This window comes from Calliphora vicina, chromosome 2 (genome assembly GCF_958450345.1).
Source record: "Calliphora vicina chromosome 2, idCalVici1.1, whole genome shotgun sequence".
In the NCBI taxonomy this organism is placed as follows: Eukaryota; Metazoa; Arthropoda; class Insecta; order Diptera; family Calliphoridae; genus Calliphora; species Calliphora vicina.
In genome coordinates this window covers 103,728,654-103,746,063 of record NC_088781.1, presented here as the reverse complement: position 1 = coordinate 103,746,063, position 17,410 = coordinate 103,728,654, and the positions used below count along the sequence as shown (strand labels likewise).

The following is a 17,410-nucleotide window of genomic DNA, read 5'->3' as shown; positions in this document are numbered from 1 at the left end:
CCTCAAATCTATGACTGTTTCAACTTAAATTTGAGGACTGTTTCATTGGAAAACCATTCCATTTCAAAAAATATTGCGATTTGAAATTTGAAAAATTTGTTAAAATTGACCTTTAACCTTTTGGAAGTAAACTATTTTATTCACACCATTTGAAGGACTATATCTTTGTCCTAAAAATGGATTCAAAAATGCAGGTCTTTGAGTAGTTTCAAAGTTATAAGCAATTATGTGTATATAATTTTATACAATTTTAACAAATTTTTCCATTTTCATATCGCGATATTTTTACATTGGAATGAGTTTCCATTGAAAAAGTCACTGATATGTGAAACATATTGGATATATTAAAATCGGAGATAGTAAATCCTACTGCTGTCCGCTTTGACATGGATCTTTCCAAATGTATTGTTTGACAAACTCTGCTCTAAATGATTCAACCTTTACAAGATAATATAAAGGCCAACAACTATAATTATGAAACCCACTGTACTTATTTACAAACTTTTACGAAACTTTAATTTTAAAAGTTATTAAAATTCGAATGTTATCCTTGGCTTTTCTTCCAAAACTATTAGCGTAAACATTTATTTTCACATAAAATGGGTAAGTTTCTTTAAGAAAAATCTCAGCAAATACATCCAATTCAATATTTTAACTCCTTTAGAACTTAACATACTCCAGAAATACAATATTGAGGACATAGAAAATCCTTTGCCAGAAGAGGCTTTCGAGTTACTGCCCTGTCAAAAGAAATTCAAATTGAAACCCGAAGATGAGATCAGTTTGGATAGTATCTTCTCGGCTTTATTAGATCGCATTGAACCCACACAAAAACACTTAGGAAAACTTAAATTTGAGGTGCCAGCCAAGGATTTGCTAAATGAAAAACAGGCCATTATCTTTGAGGAACAATTGTATATATCGAAATTAAAAGACAACAGTTGCAAGTTAAATGAAGAAACAAAAATATTTCTAGAAAGTGAATTGGAGGAATTGGGGGAATTTAAATTGAGAGTAGAAGAAAGTTATGATGGTTATGTGGTCCTTGCGAAGAGTAAAATGCTAAAGGGAAAAGGAAAATATGAGTGTGGTCATTGGGTTAAAGGCAAATATGATGACAAATTAAATTTGATATGTGAGAAAAGAAGTGAATATGATTTTGTGGATAATGCCAGGATAGTAAGTATATAATTAAAGAAATAATAAAAAAAGATTTTAAATAACAATAACTTTCCTTTTATTTAAGGAAAAGACCTTAGATGTCCGTTTAATTGAGGAGAAATTGATAACAAAACGTGAGACAAAAATCAACAATGACAACCAACGTTTCAAGGCGGTTATTAATGTCAAGGGTAGGGATGATGTTTTCATTTTAGATGGCGGTGTGTTGCTGCTTATGCGTTATTTAATTGTTAATAATTTTCGTGGTGATTTTCATTATTTTTCCATGAATTTAATAGGTAAAATAGAGGTAACATTTAAGTAATGAAAACCAATCATTATTAATTGAAATTTTCTATTTTTAGGAAAAATTATACGCTGCCAATTGACCATACGTGAGGAGCGTAAACAATTGAAAATGTTTCATCGTACTTTCAAGAATGCTGTGCACGTTATCAATACCCAGTATTTCAATAATTATCCCCAAGAAGTATCGGAAACATTTTACACCGTCCATGGCAAAATGATTCTACATTATTGGCATAATTTCAATTATCTTATACATGAAACTAAGGGGATTATAATCAAACAAGAACCAATTGTACCCAAATTGGAATTAATGTGGCGCAGTCAAAATCAGTTATTGGATCAATATCGTTTGAAAAAGAAACTGACCTATGAAAATGCCATGGAATATTTTGAAAAACATCCTGAACTGTCGGATTTCTTGCATGACTATGTTTTGAATGTCTTGAAATACAAACCACGCAATATATTGGAATTTACAGTGAGGTTCTTTCAAAAATTCAAGAAACCTTTACAAAGGGGTTAAATTTTTGTTTATTTTGATGGCAATACTTTTGAGTTTCCATAGAAGCTCTCGTAGAAAACCTGGCAACCATTTATTTATGTTTTGTTGACTCTGTCAAAATAACTTTTTTCATTGACGTCGTGTTGCAAAAGCGGAAACCGATAATTCTGTTTATATTTTGAATAAAATTTTCAATTTGCTCCTGAATTTAAATTGTATATTTTTCTAAATAAATTTATTTAGCTGTAAATATTATCTAAATATTGTAGTTAAAATGTCTTCGTATAATCCTAATGAAATGGTAAGTTCAAAGAATATATGTATCTATTTATGTAAGCTTCAATATTTAAATTAACTCACAGATTAATGTAGAACTTTAAACAAATTTGTAAATAAAAATCAATTCAATTTGGTGTTTAGTATTATAATATCCAAAACACAACAAATTCGTTAGTTTCAAGACCAGTCCTTGGACAACGCCATGTGAAAGTCACTATCGTATTAAGAGTTAGAACTGTTCCCAATCTTCAAGGGACCAACTAAAGGACCAGTTCTGTGTAGGTTCTCTTCCAGGCTAAATATAAGCAACTTATTTGCATATATTCCTTTCCTAAGATGGATTAGGTTAAAATGAAAATTAATTAATCGAATAGACGGGGTTGTCATAGAATCCAATCATGGTCGGAATCGGTTTTGAAACGATGTAAAATGTACTTATGAAATCCAATGTAATTTTTTGTTTAATCGACAAAGAATTTAATTCTAGATCGAATATAAAACCAATAACTTTCGATTTCACAAGACCAATGTAGTTTTTCAGTCGTTTTCAAAACCGATTCCGACAATGATTGGATTCTATGACAACCCCGAAAGTGTTACATACTTTTGCTTAGGCTGAATAAAACTGTTTTCAAATATTAACGGAATCATAAGAATATACACAAAATATATAAACTTTTATCCAACTAGTTCTAGAACGCATGCATATAGCCAGTACTCGTTCTAGTTTGAAGTTGCAGAACTGGTTCTAAAGAAGCTTTGTGGATCTAGCACACATTCGTAAAAACTACATCATCTTCAATTGTGTTTCAGAAATTTCTAATTGTATTTTAGAAACTTAAATTTTTTCAGAAATTTCCAATTGTCGGGGTTGTCATAGAATCCAATCATTGTCTGAGTCGGTTTTGAAAACGACAAAAAAGGTACAATTGTCTTATGAAATCCAATGTAATTTTTTCTTTAATCGATAAAGACTTTTTCTGTCGTTTTCAAAACCGATTCCGACAATGATTGGATTCTATGACAACCCCGTGTATTTCAGAATTTTTTAATTGAATATCAGAAATTTCTAAAAACATTTGGGAAATTCTTTAATACAATAAGAAACTTTTTAAGTTAAAATTAAAAATTCTGAAATATAAATGGAAACAACTCTTTATTTATTCAAATTTACACAATAGAATCTAAATAGTCACATGTGTTTTTATACAAATACACTAGAGTGTCCCTTAGAATTAAATTTTTTGAAATGTTGAAACGGTACCCGCTGAAAACTTTCGTAATGACCTAAAATACCACCAAAAAATGTTTTAGCTTGTCCTAAGAAGGGCAACCCGTGCCGACTTTCGATTTAGTTTTGAGGTGCATTTACAAGGGGGTTCCTCTTGTATTTTTTCAATGTTTTTTAAAATGTTTGCCATTAAATAATTACTTTTGCAATTTAATTTAAAAGAATCGAAATGTGTACGTAATTGTCGTTCTAATAAGATATAAAAGACAAAAATTGGTTAAAAAATGTTAAAGTTATTAAAAAATCGCCAGGCCATTAACGTGTCTCAGGCCACTAGAACAAGAAATGTAGGAACTAAATTAACATATTTTGAGAAATATTAAAACAAAAGTTTATTCTTACTTAAAATAAATCCATATTTACTTGTAAATGAGTTTTTATCTCCATAGGATGCAGTTAACCTATTCGCAGGTATATCCAAGGCATATTTAACCAGGTGGCAGCGTAACGCCAGCTGACTATTTTTTGCTCTACTCGTGTTTTGCCTTGTGAAATGTCAAAAGCTTGTTTACAAAATTTTTTAAATTTGTTATAAGATTAAAAAGATTATTTTATATTTAAAAAAGAGAGTATTTGTCACCGAGTTATGTGTATAAAATATTTAAAAGTGTTAAAAAAAACAATTTCATTTATAAAAGTGCGTTTTTGTGAATTTTTTTTTGACGCTTTACACGGTTTTGCACAAACAAAAATGATTATTGTTCTTGTATTGTTGTAATTGTTGTAGTTACGCTGCCACCTTGTTAATACATCTTGGGTATATCCAAAAAAAATATTTTTTTTAACGTCAGTTTCAAATTTCAAATTTTTAAAAATTTTGTTAAACAAATTTCAGAATTTTTTGATCATCACATGGGAATTTGTTGTAAACATAATAAGGAATAAAAATGTGAAAAAAGTATGTAAATACCACCTATAGTTTGTTCGTACCTGCGATATAAATTTTCGATTTTCGAGAAAAACTATTTTTTTGGCCATATTTTGGCGAATGAGCCCAATTTCCTTACTGTTAATAAATTTAAGTAAAATCTGTTCAGAATATTATATTCCAGGTAATTTTAAATATAGTTTGAAAGTTTTCCTAAAAGCGGAAAACGTTAACCCTTAAATTGTGAAGGTCAAAGGTCAAATGTTTCAATATTTGGAATTTTTAATGGAAAGATAGCGAAATATTATATATTTTTGGGCCGATTTTGATGAAACTTAAGAAAAATATAAAATGAAGTCAAGTATTTACAATAACATTAGGTGCATTAACAGCATAACAGCACAAAACTGCAAATTAACCCTTAAGAACAATTGGGATCAAAATGACTGTGTTTTTCGTGATTTTAAAAGTTCAGAGTCATTTGGACCCCAAGTACTCTTAAGGATTATTTTTCATTTTTGTGCTGTTATGCTTTAAATGCACCTCAAAACTAAATCGAAAGTCGGCACGGGTTGCCCTTCTTAGAACAAGCTAAAATTTTTTTTGGTGGTAGTATATTTTATTACGAAAGTTTTCAGCGGGTACCGTTTCAACATTTCAAAAAATTTAATTCTAAGGATTACTCTAAAATACACGTTTATAATTCACAATAATACACACATTTAAATTACACTTTATAATGTACAAGGCAGTTGATGTTAACAGCGCCTATGATAAACTAACCACCGACTGCAACCTCTACCACTATTTATACACAGCGTCATCTTCCTTCCAGTAGCTTCATGAATGATCTTAACGGACAAAACTAGAATGTTCGAATTCTAGAGCTTTTAGCAGCTTCCATGTTAATGCAGCTTAAATATTTAGTGTTGTCATACTTACAAACACTGCTAATAACTGCGTGCTATAAACATTGTTGATAAGTAGAAGCTTCTACTGATGGACATGTTTATAAACATGATGAATGTTGCAAGCATACGTTACAGACCGATAAATTCAAATTGATAGTGTAATTTCGTAACAATATGCTTTAATGGATTTTTAATTCTTGTGCTGGCTGCATTAGATGCAAAGCCTTTGGAAAAAGATTCGTTTCCCAATATTGCCGCGGTACGCATAAAATATGTGTACATACACTTACGATCAAGAAAATAGAAGTACCACAAGGAATTTTTTTTTGAAATGGCGTACAACGTCTTTAAAAATTTTAAACTGAAAATTTTGTTTATACCCATAATCGGTCAAGCCTGTAAATTTTTTGTGAGGTAATCTTTTTGTAAAAATAATGATAACTTCGGAAATAAAGGCTCTTATATATGACAATATGTATTTTTTTATTAACATTGAAATAGCAGTGCTGGATTATTGAATTCATTTTTTTTAAAGAAGTCAAATATTTTTTAAGATAAAGTTGTATTGTATTTTTAATGTTAAGTATAGTTCTTTTTTATATAATTCCTATTTTAGTGATTCGCGCAATACATTGCACCATTGCTTAGTGAAAATTAATTTTAAAATTAAAAAAATAAAGAAAATCTTTATATCAAACGCTATTGAATGGAAAGAAAAAAATAGAAAATAGGGACTGCAAACGGAAAACTGCACCTCAGGGCGATCGAAATATCGTCAGAATCGTCAAATGCAATCCATTTAATCTGTCAAGCAAATAAAAACCAAATGAAATTTAGAAGTTATTGATATGACAGTAAGACCCCTTTCACACTAGGCAATTTAGTTGCGCAAGTCTCTTGCCCAACAACAAAACAACATGCTAAATTTTCTTCTCCTTAACCCGACATTACCTCTGGCATCAACAAACACAAGAGACTTGCGCAACTAAATTGCCTAGTGTGAAAGGGGTCTAAGGAGATGATTTCTAGAAGCAAACTTCACAGAACGAAGTCTAAGGAAAAAGCCACTATTAACAAAAATACATAGTGGTACTCGTTTGGAGTACGCTGAATGCCGTCTGGTTTGCAAGCAAATATCGTAATATTTTGTGAGCTGTCGGGTCTAAACTGGTTTTATTTGGATGTTCAGGCTGTAGTCAGTATATTCGACGTCCACTCTCTTCTGTATGTTAAACTCAGTACACTATGAAAAAAGTTAAAATATTTAAAAATTTCTGGTACTGCTATTATCTTGTTCGCAACTGTATGTTTGTGTATATTTATAGTTAATTTGTGTATTTATACAAAAAAAAAAATGGAATTACTTTTCGAATATTTTTATTATTATTCCAAAAAAAAAATATTTAAGTTTTCATACGGGTTCCAAAAAGTTCTTTTGGTACTAATAAGTGATCTAAAGAACTATTCTAAAATTAATGTATAAATAGTGTCAACGAATTAGTTCCTTAAAAACTCTACAGAAGTAGTTTAGAATAAAAATTGCGTTCTAACGCAATTCGGTAACGGTAGCCAAACTAATGAGAAACTGTTAACGGTTTCCCAAAGTCAAACCTAATGACAGCAGGCTAGAAATTGAGTTTATAAAACGATTCGATGAAACAAAAAAACTGAAAAGTAAATTTATTCCAATTACCCTCATTTTTATACCCTTCACCTTCAGGATCCAAATCTTCAATAATTCTGTCAGACATGCTTTCGAGAAGTTTCCTATTTAAAATGGCTGAGATATGAGGAAAAAACCAGGACAACCTCGATTTTTGACCTATATCTGTCATTATATAGACAATATGGATATCTAATGATAGAAATAGGATATAGGATTAACAATAGATCTATATATCAAATAAAGAAAGACGTGTTTAAAAATCATGACTTAGTCCAAAGTTACATGCATTTGAATTTAAAAAAATTAAAAAAGTCAATTTTTCGCAAATTTTTGGGGAAAAAAGTACTTTTATTCTTTTTAAGTTATCTAAAAAATTTCTAAAAGGATGTATAATGAATTTGTACTTTTTGAAAAGCTAACTTTACGTTAAATATTTTAAATGAAAGAAAAATGTATACTTTTTGATACCTAGGGGACCAGGTCCATTCAAAAAATGCCTATTTTTTATGTAAAATTCAACTTTAGGGCAAAAATTCTCAAATCGCATACTCGATATCAAAATATAGTAACCTAATTTAGATGGCCCAATATGTTCTTAATCATTTTGTAAAGGGTTCCGATAATAGGGACCATACACAACACCATATAATTGTGCAATCAAGTGCTTGTGCCAGCTGATTGACCGTGTATGAGCTTGTGGTGTGATTATACGAGCTGCTGGTGCTTTATTAAAAATAGTTTGCTATTTTTTGGATTGTATCAGCATGATTGAATCGTGTGTTGTAAAATTAGCTCATAAAATTAAAATCGTCATGGCATAAACATCAAAAAAATAAAAAATTTAAATATGAATGCCAAAGAAAAAATATTTTGGGGAGCATTTCTCGAAAGTAAACAATGCCTAGCCTATAGAATGTTAAAAGTACGGAATGGTAGAACAATTAAAACAGGTAGACCAATAAGCAGATAGAGAAAAAGTGGTAAAAAGAACAAATTTCGAACAAATAACAAGTTTTTCGACCAAAAAAGTGAAAAATCTGCTGCAGGAACAGATGATGTTTTTGAGTCTTCGTTGTGGTATTACGATAAACTAAATTTTTGGAAGATCAGGAATGTAATGGAATGGAAAATGTACCATCATCACTTTCTGCGCTGATTGTCAATTCTTTTAGAAGTTTAGTATGTTCTAGTTCCCCATTGTTTTCTATCCATTTCTTTATCCAAATACGATTTTTTTGCTCATTTTTTATTTTAGGATAATAGCAACAATAAGTGCACCACAAATTTTATCATTATTCATTATAAACGTTTCCACACAATTTAAAAAAAAAATTAATTTTGTACCAGCATGCTGGTGTATTGTGTGCTTCAAGCTTAATTGCACAATCACTTGATTGCTCAATAACGATGGTGTTGTGTATGGGCCCTATAACCCCGCCCGTGGTATAGATATTATAGCCAAAAACCGAAAAAATACCATTTTTGGAATTTTTCAATACTATTTTGGGAATTGCGGGATTCCTGATTATAAATTTCAAAATTTATAAATCAAAAATATTTTTCCATTTTCAATAAAAAAAATCTATATAAGTGTAAAATTTCATTAAAAAATATTCATAAATCAAAATTTTATTCCAATTTGAAAAATTTGTATCTATGCAAAAACTAAATAAAAAGCATTTTTTGTCATATTTTTCAAAAAAGTATTCCATGAATTTTTTAATTGTCAAAAGTTATATACATTTTTTAAAAGTAGACAAAATCCTCTATCCATTGATATATAACATGTCTACTTTGTGTTTTTTACGTGTCAAATAAATTAGGGAAAACTTAACAACTCGCAGATAATTTACCTATATACATCTATTGTTAATCCTATAAAAGAAAAATGGATAAAATCGGGAATATTTGGAACCGCGGTCACCAAAAAACTGGAGTAGGGTGGGTAAAAATGTTGAAAATTAAATTTTTAAATGCGAATATCTCCTAGCTACGACGAGGTTTTATGTAGTGCTCGACGAGGAGATTCTATATGTGTAATTTTATATCGGAACACAGACGAAGAAATAGGATCATTTTAAAAATTGAACATACCCGAGGTGTCCTACTTTAGGAACCCCTGGACCCACTCCTGGTGGGCTCATGAGGTCCAAATTCAAAACTTAAACTCGACTACACTTCCTCTTTGCACATGTGAAATTTCATTCAAGGGTTTAGAAGTTACAGATTTATTTCCCTCTTTTTTTATTCTCATACTACTGTGCGACGTATATAAGACCATAGTAAGTTGGACCTACAATGGGTCAAAATCGGAAAAAATATATTTAACCCGATTTTTTTCTTCTTTTTTTTAAAAAAAATTAAAAAAACCAAACATTTTTTTCAAAAATGAAAAAAAATTTAAAATTTGCATTTTTAAGTATAATTTGGTGAAGGGTATATAAGATTCGGCACAGCCGAATATAGCTCTCTTACTTGCTAATTGATAAGTTGTTCTTTTATCTCTAGGAAGAAATGCATCCAGCTGAAGGAGGAGATTTTGAAATTCCCCACAAAGAGGATTCTAAACAAGAAAATATTGCGGTAAGTTTATATTCAAAAATTTAACATCACAGATAAAGAAAAATCATCCACATGTGTTCAGTTAAGCTGTTTTGAAAACGAATTCACAACTTGACTAAATCACTAAAGAGAGGTTTTTATGTCCTACTAATACGAATTCTCCAAAATACAACGGCTGAAATCTTAAAACCTTTACTAAATCAATAACAAGAGACTGAATTTCTTATTTTCTTCAAAGAAACTCATATTTTAAAATTCCATCTTAAATTAAACGTTTCACATAATATTTTTTCTTCTAATAACACTTTAAATGTGCAGAGTTTCAAAGGCACAAATCCTCTCTTATATGAATTTATCTCTCTTTATATATTTAGATGGCTATTGATCCCCATGCTGATGACTTCAATAATCCACCTTGCTATTTACCACAACCAGAAGATCAAATGCCCAAAAAGGATAATTTACAGCCAATGGGTCCCATAGGACCTTGGGCTACCGGTAAAGTTGATTGGAGTCCTATGGCGGGTTTAACTGGCACAAGACCAGTAGTAGATCGTTATTCTATAACAAGATTCAGTCCCAACGAATGGAGAGCCAAAAATTTGGAGACCGTGAAAAACACAAATCAAGTGTTTGATAGAACTATTAAGTAAGTTTTAAAATTAAATTAATTAAAGATAAATAAAATTAAAAAACCCTGGCAAAAATTACAGAAATCAATACAGTTGCAACACCTCCTTGATGCGTATTAACGCCCTAGTAGATAAGACACAAACGGAGACCACTGAAAATATGCGCCAACGAGCTCAACTGATTGGTAAATGGAAGATTACCTTGGAGGCGGCCATAAAAGCTATGCAAGATGAAATAAGTACTTTGGAGGAGGAGAGAGTAAGACTTAAGAAATCTTTAGTTATATTGGGGGTACCCGAATCCATAGTCAAGGAATGCATAGATAAGCGTTGTGGCAGACCAGACACTGAATTGGTAAGGGATGTACCGGAAGAGGAGTTAATCAATGAATTGGCTTTAATAGCGGAAATTAGACAGCAACTAAAGAAAACTTTAGAAGACTTTGAGCAGCAGCAAGTGGAAAATCGTACGGCACGTCAACGTTTGGAATATGATTGGAGCGATAAAAAGGAAGCCTATGAAATAGATGCTTTAAATGTGGGTCTTAATAATCGCTCTAAAACGATAATGTTTAGGCCAGGCGCAGTACGACAACCGGCAGAGTAGGTTTTATAGTTTAATGAAGTTCTTAAAATATTTATAATTATAAAAAAATTAAGGCAAGCCTCGGAGCATTATTGGGAGCATTTCAGCAAGGAGACTCTGGAGGAATGTGAAAAATGTCGTCAAAAGTCTTTCAAATTAAGGCAGACTTTAAATGCCATTTTAATGAATGCTGCTCGTGATATACGAGGTCAAGCCGATGTGGTGGAAAAAGCCTTTGTAGCGCGCATTAACTGCACCCAAGAGAATTTGCAACGTTTTGAAAATGATCTAAGACAGGTTATTAGGTTTAAGTATTAAATTATTTTGTTAAAACAATATCTTCTCTTGTTTTTAGTGTCTCCAAAATCTAGCCGATACTGAGACTCGCATTGACAAGCTACATCGGGCCATACGCAATTTTGATGCCGGCATGAAAGTGGCCCAAACCCGCATGGACAATCGTAGTTTTCGCCCGAATGTGGAAAATTGCCGGGATTCGGCCCAGCAGAATCTTATAGATGAAGTGGCCACCATACAAAGCGGTGTCAGTGCCATGCTGCAGGAACTGGATGAGGCTGAAAATGTTAAAAATCAACTTATGCAATTACGCAGCACTTTGGAACGTGAAATCATGTTGAAACGTCGCACTTTATGGTTGGATCGTGAGCGCTGTATGCTTTTGAGATCTCACTATCCTTCTGCAAGTGCTTTGAGTGGTTTTGCTAGTGTTTAATAAAAATTTAAAGCAATGCGACTACAAAAATGGCTTAATTTGTATTTTATTTAAAAAAGATATATGTATATTTTCTTAATAATCTAAGTAGAAAAATCTTTAATCAGTTCTATTGTCAATTATCGTAGTACTGGGTTTTTCCTTTAAATTGGCTCATCGAAAACATAGCCCAGTTGTTCTAGATCTTTTTGCATGTCCTTGTGTTTAGTGAGACCATCGAACCATAAATCACTAGGATAGTCCTCATGAATGCCACCATATCTGTAAAGAAAAAGAGGTAGAGTTAAGTAATATAAATTAGGATATATTTTCTATAAAAAGCACTTTGAATGTCTTAACCCCAGGTCTCCACGTAGCAATATTTATTGCTATGCTCAAGCAAAAACGTCGCACAGTGGCGCCATTTGAGTTTTTTCGTTGCAAAATCATAACTTTTGAACCAAATAAGATAATCAAAAAATTTAAAAAGCATATGATATATAATTGATCAGTCTATGAAATGAGTGTTTGAAAATGGTTCTACGCCTTCCAGATGCCTACATATGGGTTACCAAAGTTGAAATTTGTAGAAAAATCAATTTGAAAATAAAAATATCATATTTTTTAAAATTTTTTAATTTTTTATATTTCTTTTTAAAGGCTTTTATGATTTAAAATTATTTTAGAAAAGATTAAAAAAAACGTTTTTTTGAAAAAAATCACGGTCATATGACATTTTTGGAACCATGTCTTTCTCAAAATTTTAACTCTAACAAAAAATGGGGCAATGGCGGGCAGCTAGGTAAAGGAATAATCAAAGAAGAATTTTGAAAATATGGCAATTAGAAACTGATAGTTTTTTTTTTATTTTCCATCAAAGCTGAGAAATATTGAAAAAATGGATAGTTGGTAAATATTGATTTACCAGGACAAATACAAAGCAAACAGTAAAATTTTTGTTTATTCTTTTCTTAATAAATATATCTATCATTAGAATTAAAAATAATGAAGATCCGTTACATAGTTTTAAATATATTGTATCTGAAAATGGACTGTTTTTTTGAAAATCAGCCAACTTTGAAGGGCTATATCTTCTGAACCAAAAATCTGATTTTAATAAGAGTAGCATATTTGAAATGGTTGGACAATTTACTGTAATGAAATTTTTAATTTTTTCAACCTCACTTGTTCTACAGGCGCTACTGTGCGTTGGTAGAACAACAGCACAGCGATTGCTTTAGGTGGAGAAAACGTATAAATGCTTCGTTATAAATACAAAATGTTCAACGTTATATGTTGTGTGAAAAACAGAGGAGTATTTTGCTTATATTTTGTGTGTGGATTTTTTATACTAATTTGCACATCTCAAATTTTATGGACGCAATCAAATTTGACAATTGCGGTAATAAATATTGCTACGTGGAGACCTAGGAAAAGATCTTAAAATCATTAAAAAATATTTTGGGGGATAATCCATAATTCGAATAGAAATGATATGTTTACGTTCTCGATTCGAATCAGATTTTCGAATTATTTCAATTTGAGCATATTTTTAATTAAAAAATTCCAAATTCTAGATTTATTTAAATAGAATTCATTCAATGTTGAATTAATTCGCAATGGAATAGAATATATTTATCTATTGAATGATTAAATTTTTGTTAATTCAAATCTAATACAAATTCATTGTAGAATTAGCAAGGTACAATTATTAGAAAGTATGCTCTCAATTATACATTCCCTATAACGTCAAACAAAAGAAAATTAAAAAATATAAAAAGGAAATGCCAAAAAAAAATAATTGAATTTAAATTTTTGTTACGAAAAAATTCAATTTCAACCATAAATTCATTAATAATTGAAGAAAAACTATATTTTATTAAATAAATGTGTACTAATTTCAATTAAAACGTTAAAAATGTATAAAATATCGCGGTAACAAATTGAAAAAGGTAAGTAATTAAACACATAGTTTGACGTTTTAGGGTTGAATAATGAAAACTCTCTCTAATAATTGTACCTGGTAACTGATTGTACCATGATACAAATTGAATTTAAAAAAATTTTCTTCATTCATTTACAAAATTAATGGAAAACAAATAAGAGAGCTATATTCGGCTGTGCCGAATCTTTTATACCCTTCACCAAATTAAACTTCAAAATACAAATTTTAAATACTTTTTGGGTAAACAAATTTTTTATTTTTTTTTAAAGTTGTTTTTTTCATTTTTGGAAAAATTTTTCGAATTGTTATTTTAATTTTTTAAATTTAAATTTTTCAAAAAAAATTTAGTTTTTCTATTTTTTTTTTGTGAAAAAAATGCGGTTTAAAAAATATTTTTTCCGATTTTGACCCATTGTAGGTCAAACTTACTAACTTATATATTTGCGAAGGTCTTTGAAATATCTATCATTAGATATCCATATTGTCTATATTAATGACTTAGTAATCCAGATATAGGACAAAAACCGAGGTTGTCCTGGTTTTTTTCCTCATATCTCAGCCATTTGTGAACCGATTTTGCTGATTTTAAATAGAAAACTTCTCGAAAGAATTATTATAGAATTTTTGAAGATTGGGATCCCGGGATTTCCAGAATATATGTATATACTTTATAGGGTCGGAAATGTAGAAATTACAAACGGAATGACAAACTTATATATACCCTTCTCACGAAGGTGAAGGGTATAACAAGTAAGAGTATTATATTCGGTTGTTCCAAATCATGTATACAATTATGGACAGATCCTCACAAAAGTTGGTAGAAAGATTTAGGTTAATTTGAAACTTGTTTATGTCCAATTTCATCACGATATTAATTATTATAAGATGGACATAGCTAGATCGCCTTAGAATCTTATGAGGACCCAGAATGTATCTTTTTTGATATTGAATATAAAAATTGACTTGAGCCTATTTTGTAATTGATATGAATTGACGAAATTTTGAATCATTCAACATATTTTATTAAGCTATGATTTTGAATTAAAGAAAACTTGAATGATTCAATAAGGAATTAATTCTATAAATAAAGAATTCTTAAGGGAATGAAATCAATATGCTTTCAGTACTATAGAATTAAGAAAACGAATTAATTCGTGCTGAATCGTTTAATGGAATTTGTTAAAAGGATACATTCAATTTGAGTTTGAAAATACACAGAGAAAACAGATTCGTGATAGCAACCGAATTTGTTACCAATCGAATAATTCGGTTGCACACATAGAATTTTTCAGTTCTAACAACAGAATGTCAGTTGATAAAGAAGAATTTCAGTTGAGTCAACCAACCTTTAGTTACTCCTTCCAAAATATTGCAGCCACAACTGTAAAATTCGGTCACTAAGACAGAATCATTCGATTGGCAACAAATTTGGTTGCTATCACGAATTAGTGCCCCACTTTACATAAAACCCGATATCAAAATTTCCCTACTTACCTCTTTGGTAAATATTCGGGACTAATGTGTTTATGCAGCGATGACATATCCGAACCATGTATAAATAAACCTTCTCTCATGGAAGCATCCAAAAAAGGTTTGAATATATTAAAAGCCATATTGAAAAGCCAATTTTGGTTGACTATATGTAAAGCTGTGGTACGTATGGGCATTGAAGTCTGAAACCGTTAAATGTTTAAAATTAATATTTCAAATACTTGTAATAAGTAAAAAAAAAGTACTTACCACCATTATGGCTATCATTTTCTGAGCCACACTGGGGCTCAAATGCAGCACATGATTTAAGGTGAAATCTTTCAAATCGAATATACCCACACCACCCACAACCTGGCCAATGGGTTCCATGGAACCCAACTCTAAAAGACACACCGAAGCACGAAATATATCATCAATATTAACTTCACTGGTCTTCCACAGGCCAAAGCGATAGATTAAGATACGGTGGCCGTTTTGATCTCTGTACGGTGTAACGGTTAAAATATTCGCTTCACCTATAAATTTCAATTCCGCGGGTCGTACTTTTTCATAGTACGATTTGTTTTGTTCGCGGAACTTGTAGTAATGGCACATCTATACAGAAATTACAGTAGATTTTTAAAAAAAAAATGTTTTAGTTTGTTTTATTATTTAACTTACCAATTTATAACTGGCCTCAATTTTCCAATAGCGGGCCCTGAGAAATTTTATTAAGTACTCATCATCAGTTCGATGTGGCTGGCAGCGATCATGTTCTTGTATATAATTACGAAATTCGGCAATCATTTGAGTTTTAGTCAGTTCACATTCACCATTTTGTATGGCCACTTTTTTGATGTCCTCTGGCAATTCAGCATCTAAATGGAGTTTATATTCTATGGAGGGCATTTTATTAACTGGAAATAAAAGAGAATTTTTTTTATTTAATATTATTTAAATTACACAGTTTAAAATTTAAATTTCAATTAAATGCATGATGTTGATTTTGATTTCAAAAACTTAATAAAGGAAATTTTTATCTTCTTTTCGTTTTTATACCCTTCATCTTCGTGAGAAGTGTATATATAAGTTTGTCATTCCGTTTGTAATTTCTACATTTTTCATTTCCGACCCTATAAATATATATATTCTGGATTCTTATAGATAGCGGAGTCGATTAAGCCATGTCCGTCCGTCAGTCTGTTGAAATCAAGACTGAAGACCTCAGATATCTTCGGGATCCAAATCTTCAATAATTCTGTCAGACATGCTTTCGAGAAGTTTGCTATTTAAAATTAGCAAAATCGGTCCACAAATAGGTGATATATAAAAACAGGACAATCTCGGGTTTTGACCTATTTTTGACCTATATCTGGATTACTAAGTCATTAATATAGACAATATGATCTAATGATATTTCAATGACCTTTGCAATGGCATGTATAAAACCATAGTAAGTAAATCGGAAAAAATATTTTTTAACCCGAATTTATTTCGCTAAATATTAAAAAAAAAATTAAAAAACAAAAAAAAAATGTTTCTAAATTTAAAAAAAAACGATTCCAAATTTTTTTTTTCCAAAAAAATGAAAAAAACTGCAAAAAAAATAAATTTTGTTTACCTAAAAATATTTAAAATTTTTATTTTGAAGTATAATTTGGTGAAGGGTATACATATAAGATTCGGCACAGCCAAATATAGCTTTCTTACTTGTTTATTTTAACAAAACTAGAAACCCTACAGACTAAGGTGGTTAAAACTAGAAAGAATGTTTTTTGATTCTACGAACAATATTTCTATACAACGGAATGAAATAATCAATATACCCCACATCTATTTGGTGGGGGTATTAAAGTGTTTATTTTAAAATGCAAATATATTTTAAACAATAGATTTGTATAGACCAACATCCGATCTTTTAAACCGGTTAAGAAACCTTGGGACATAGTTACGCCTTCCCCGATAGGTATATACTTCTGCTACATACATAATGTTTCATTCAATAGGGCATTCCGTTTAGAAATCTTAGATTCATTTCTTTTTGTCTAAATATTGTAACGTTTTAACCTTTTCAAAACGTTTGTTTATTTCCTTTAAATAAAACGGATACTTTTGATTGAAAATAAAAGCCGCTTAGTAGTTTGAAAATTGTAACAACTCTTTATTTATTTAAAATGTACAGCAACCACAGAATTATATAGTCACTCAATGTTTTTTTATACACGTTTATAAATTCGCAGAAATACAGGCACACTTTATAATGTACACGAATTCACTTGAAAAATACAACACACTTTAAGGCACTCAGTTGATGTTTATTCGAAAAGCGTCTCTGATGAACTCACTAACGACTGCAACCTCTGCCACTATTTATAACACTGCCATCTGCTCTCTAGATTGCTCTTTAACTGTCTATAGCTGTCTAATACATACGCCATCTGTGGTGTACTTTCTACAATGTTCTTTAACTGAATATTCGAATTCGAATAAACAGCGTTGCCAACTTACGATCAATG

At 30.5% G+C, this 17,410-nt stretch overlaps 3 protein-coding genes across 4 annotated transcripts in view; 2 read left to right on the top strand and 1 right to left on the bottom strand.

The window, feature by feature from the left end:
- Positions 1-507: 507 nt before the first annotated feature.
- Positions 508-2,026, top strand: LOC135951389 (uncharacterized). Its single transcript, XM_065501033.1, has 4 exons — positions 508-603; positions 665-1,179; positions 1,247-1,460; positions 1,527-2,026. The coding sequence occupies exons 1-4, from the start codon at positions 600-602 to the stop codon at positions 1,991-1,993; spliced, it is 1,200 nt and encodes a 399-aa protein (XP_065357105.1). The 5' UTR covers positions 508-599; the 3' UTR covers positions 1,994-2,026.
- Positions 2,027-2,138: 112 nt separating this feature from the next.
- On the top strand, positions 2,139-11,522 carry Tektin-A (Tektin A). Of its 2 annotated transcripts, none has more exons than XM_065501031.1 (6): positions 2,139-2,273; positions 9,496-9,570; positions 9,924-10,198; positions 10,263-10,784; positions 10,842-11,064; positions 11,123-11,522. In XM_065501031.1, exons 1-6 carry the CDS (start codon positions 2,247-2,249, stop codon positions 11,498-11,500), a joined length of 1,500 nt encoding a protein of 499 aa, XP_065357103.1. In that variant the 5' UTR covers positions 2,139-2,246; the 3' UTR covers positions 11,501-11,522. The 2 variants fall into 2 exon arrangements, with proteins under 2 accessions (XP_065357103.1, XP_065357104.1); XM_065501032.1 differs by having other exon boundaries at positions 2,157-2,273; positions 9,500-9,570.
- LOC135951390 (alpha-tocopherol transfer protein) overlaps positions 11,517-17,410 on the bottom strand; it is a 24,723-nt gene continuing 18,829 nt past the window's right edge. The window contains exons 2-5 of the mRNA XM_065501034.1: positions 15,576-15,811; positions 15,165-15,509; positions 14,919-15,097; positions 11,517-11,761 (exon numbers count right to left, since the gene is read on the bottom strand). Coding sequence (XP_065357106.1) covers positions 11,644-11,761; positions 14,919-15,097; positions 15,165-15,509; positions 15,576-15,803 — 870 coding nt within the window. The 5' untranslated portion in view covers positions 15,804-15,811 and the 3' untranslated portion in view covers positions 11,517-11,643. The remainder of the gene's footprint in view (positions 11,762-14,918; positions 15,098-15,164; positions 15,510-15,575; positions 15,812-17,410) is intronic.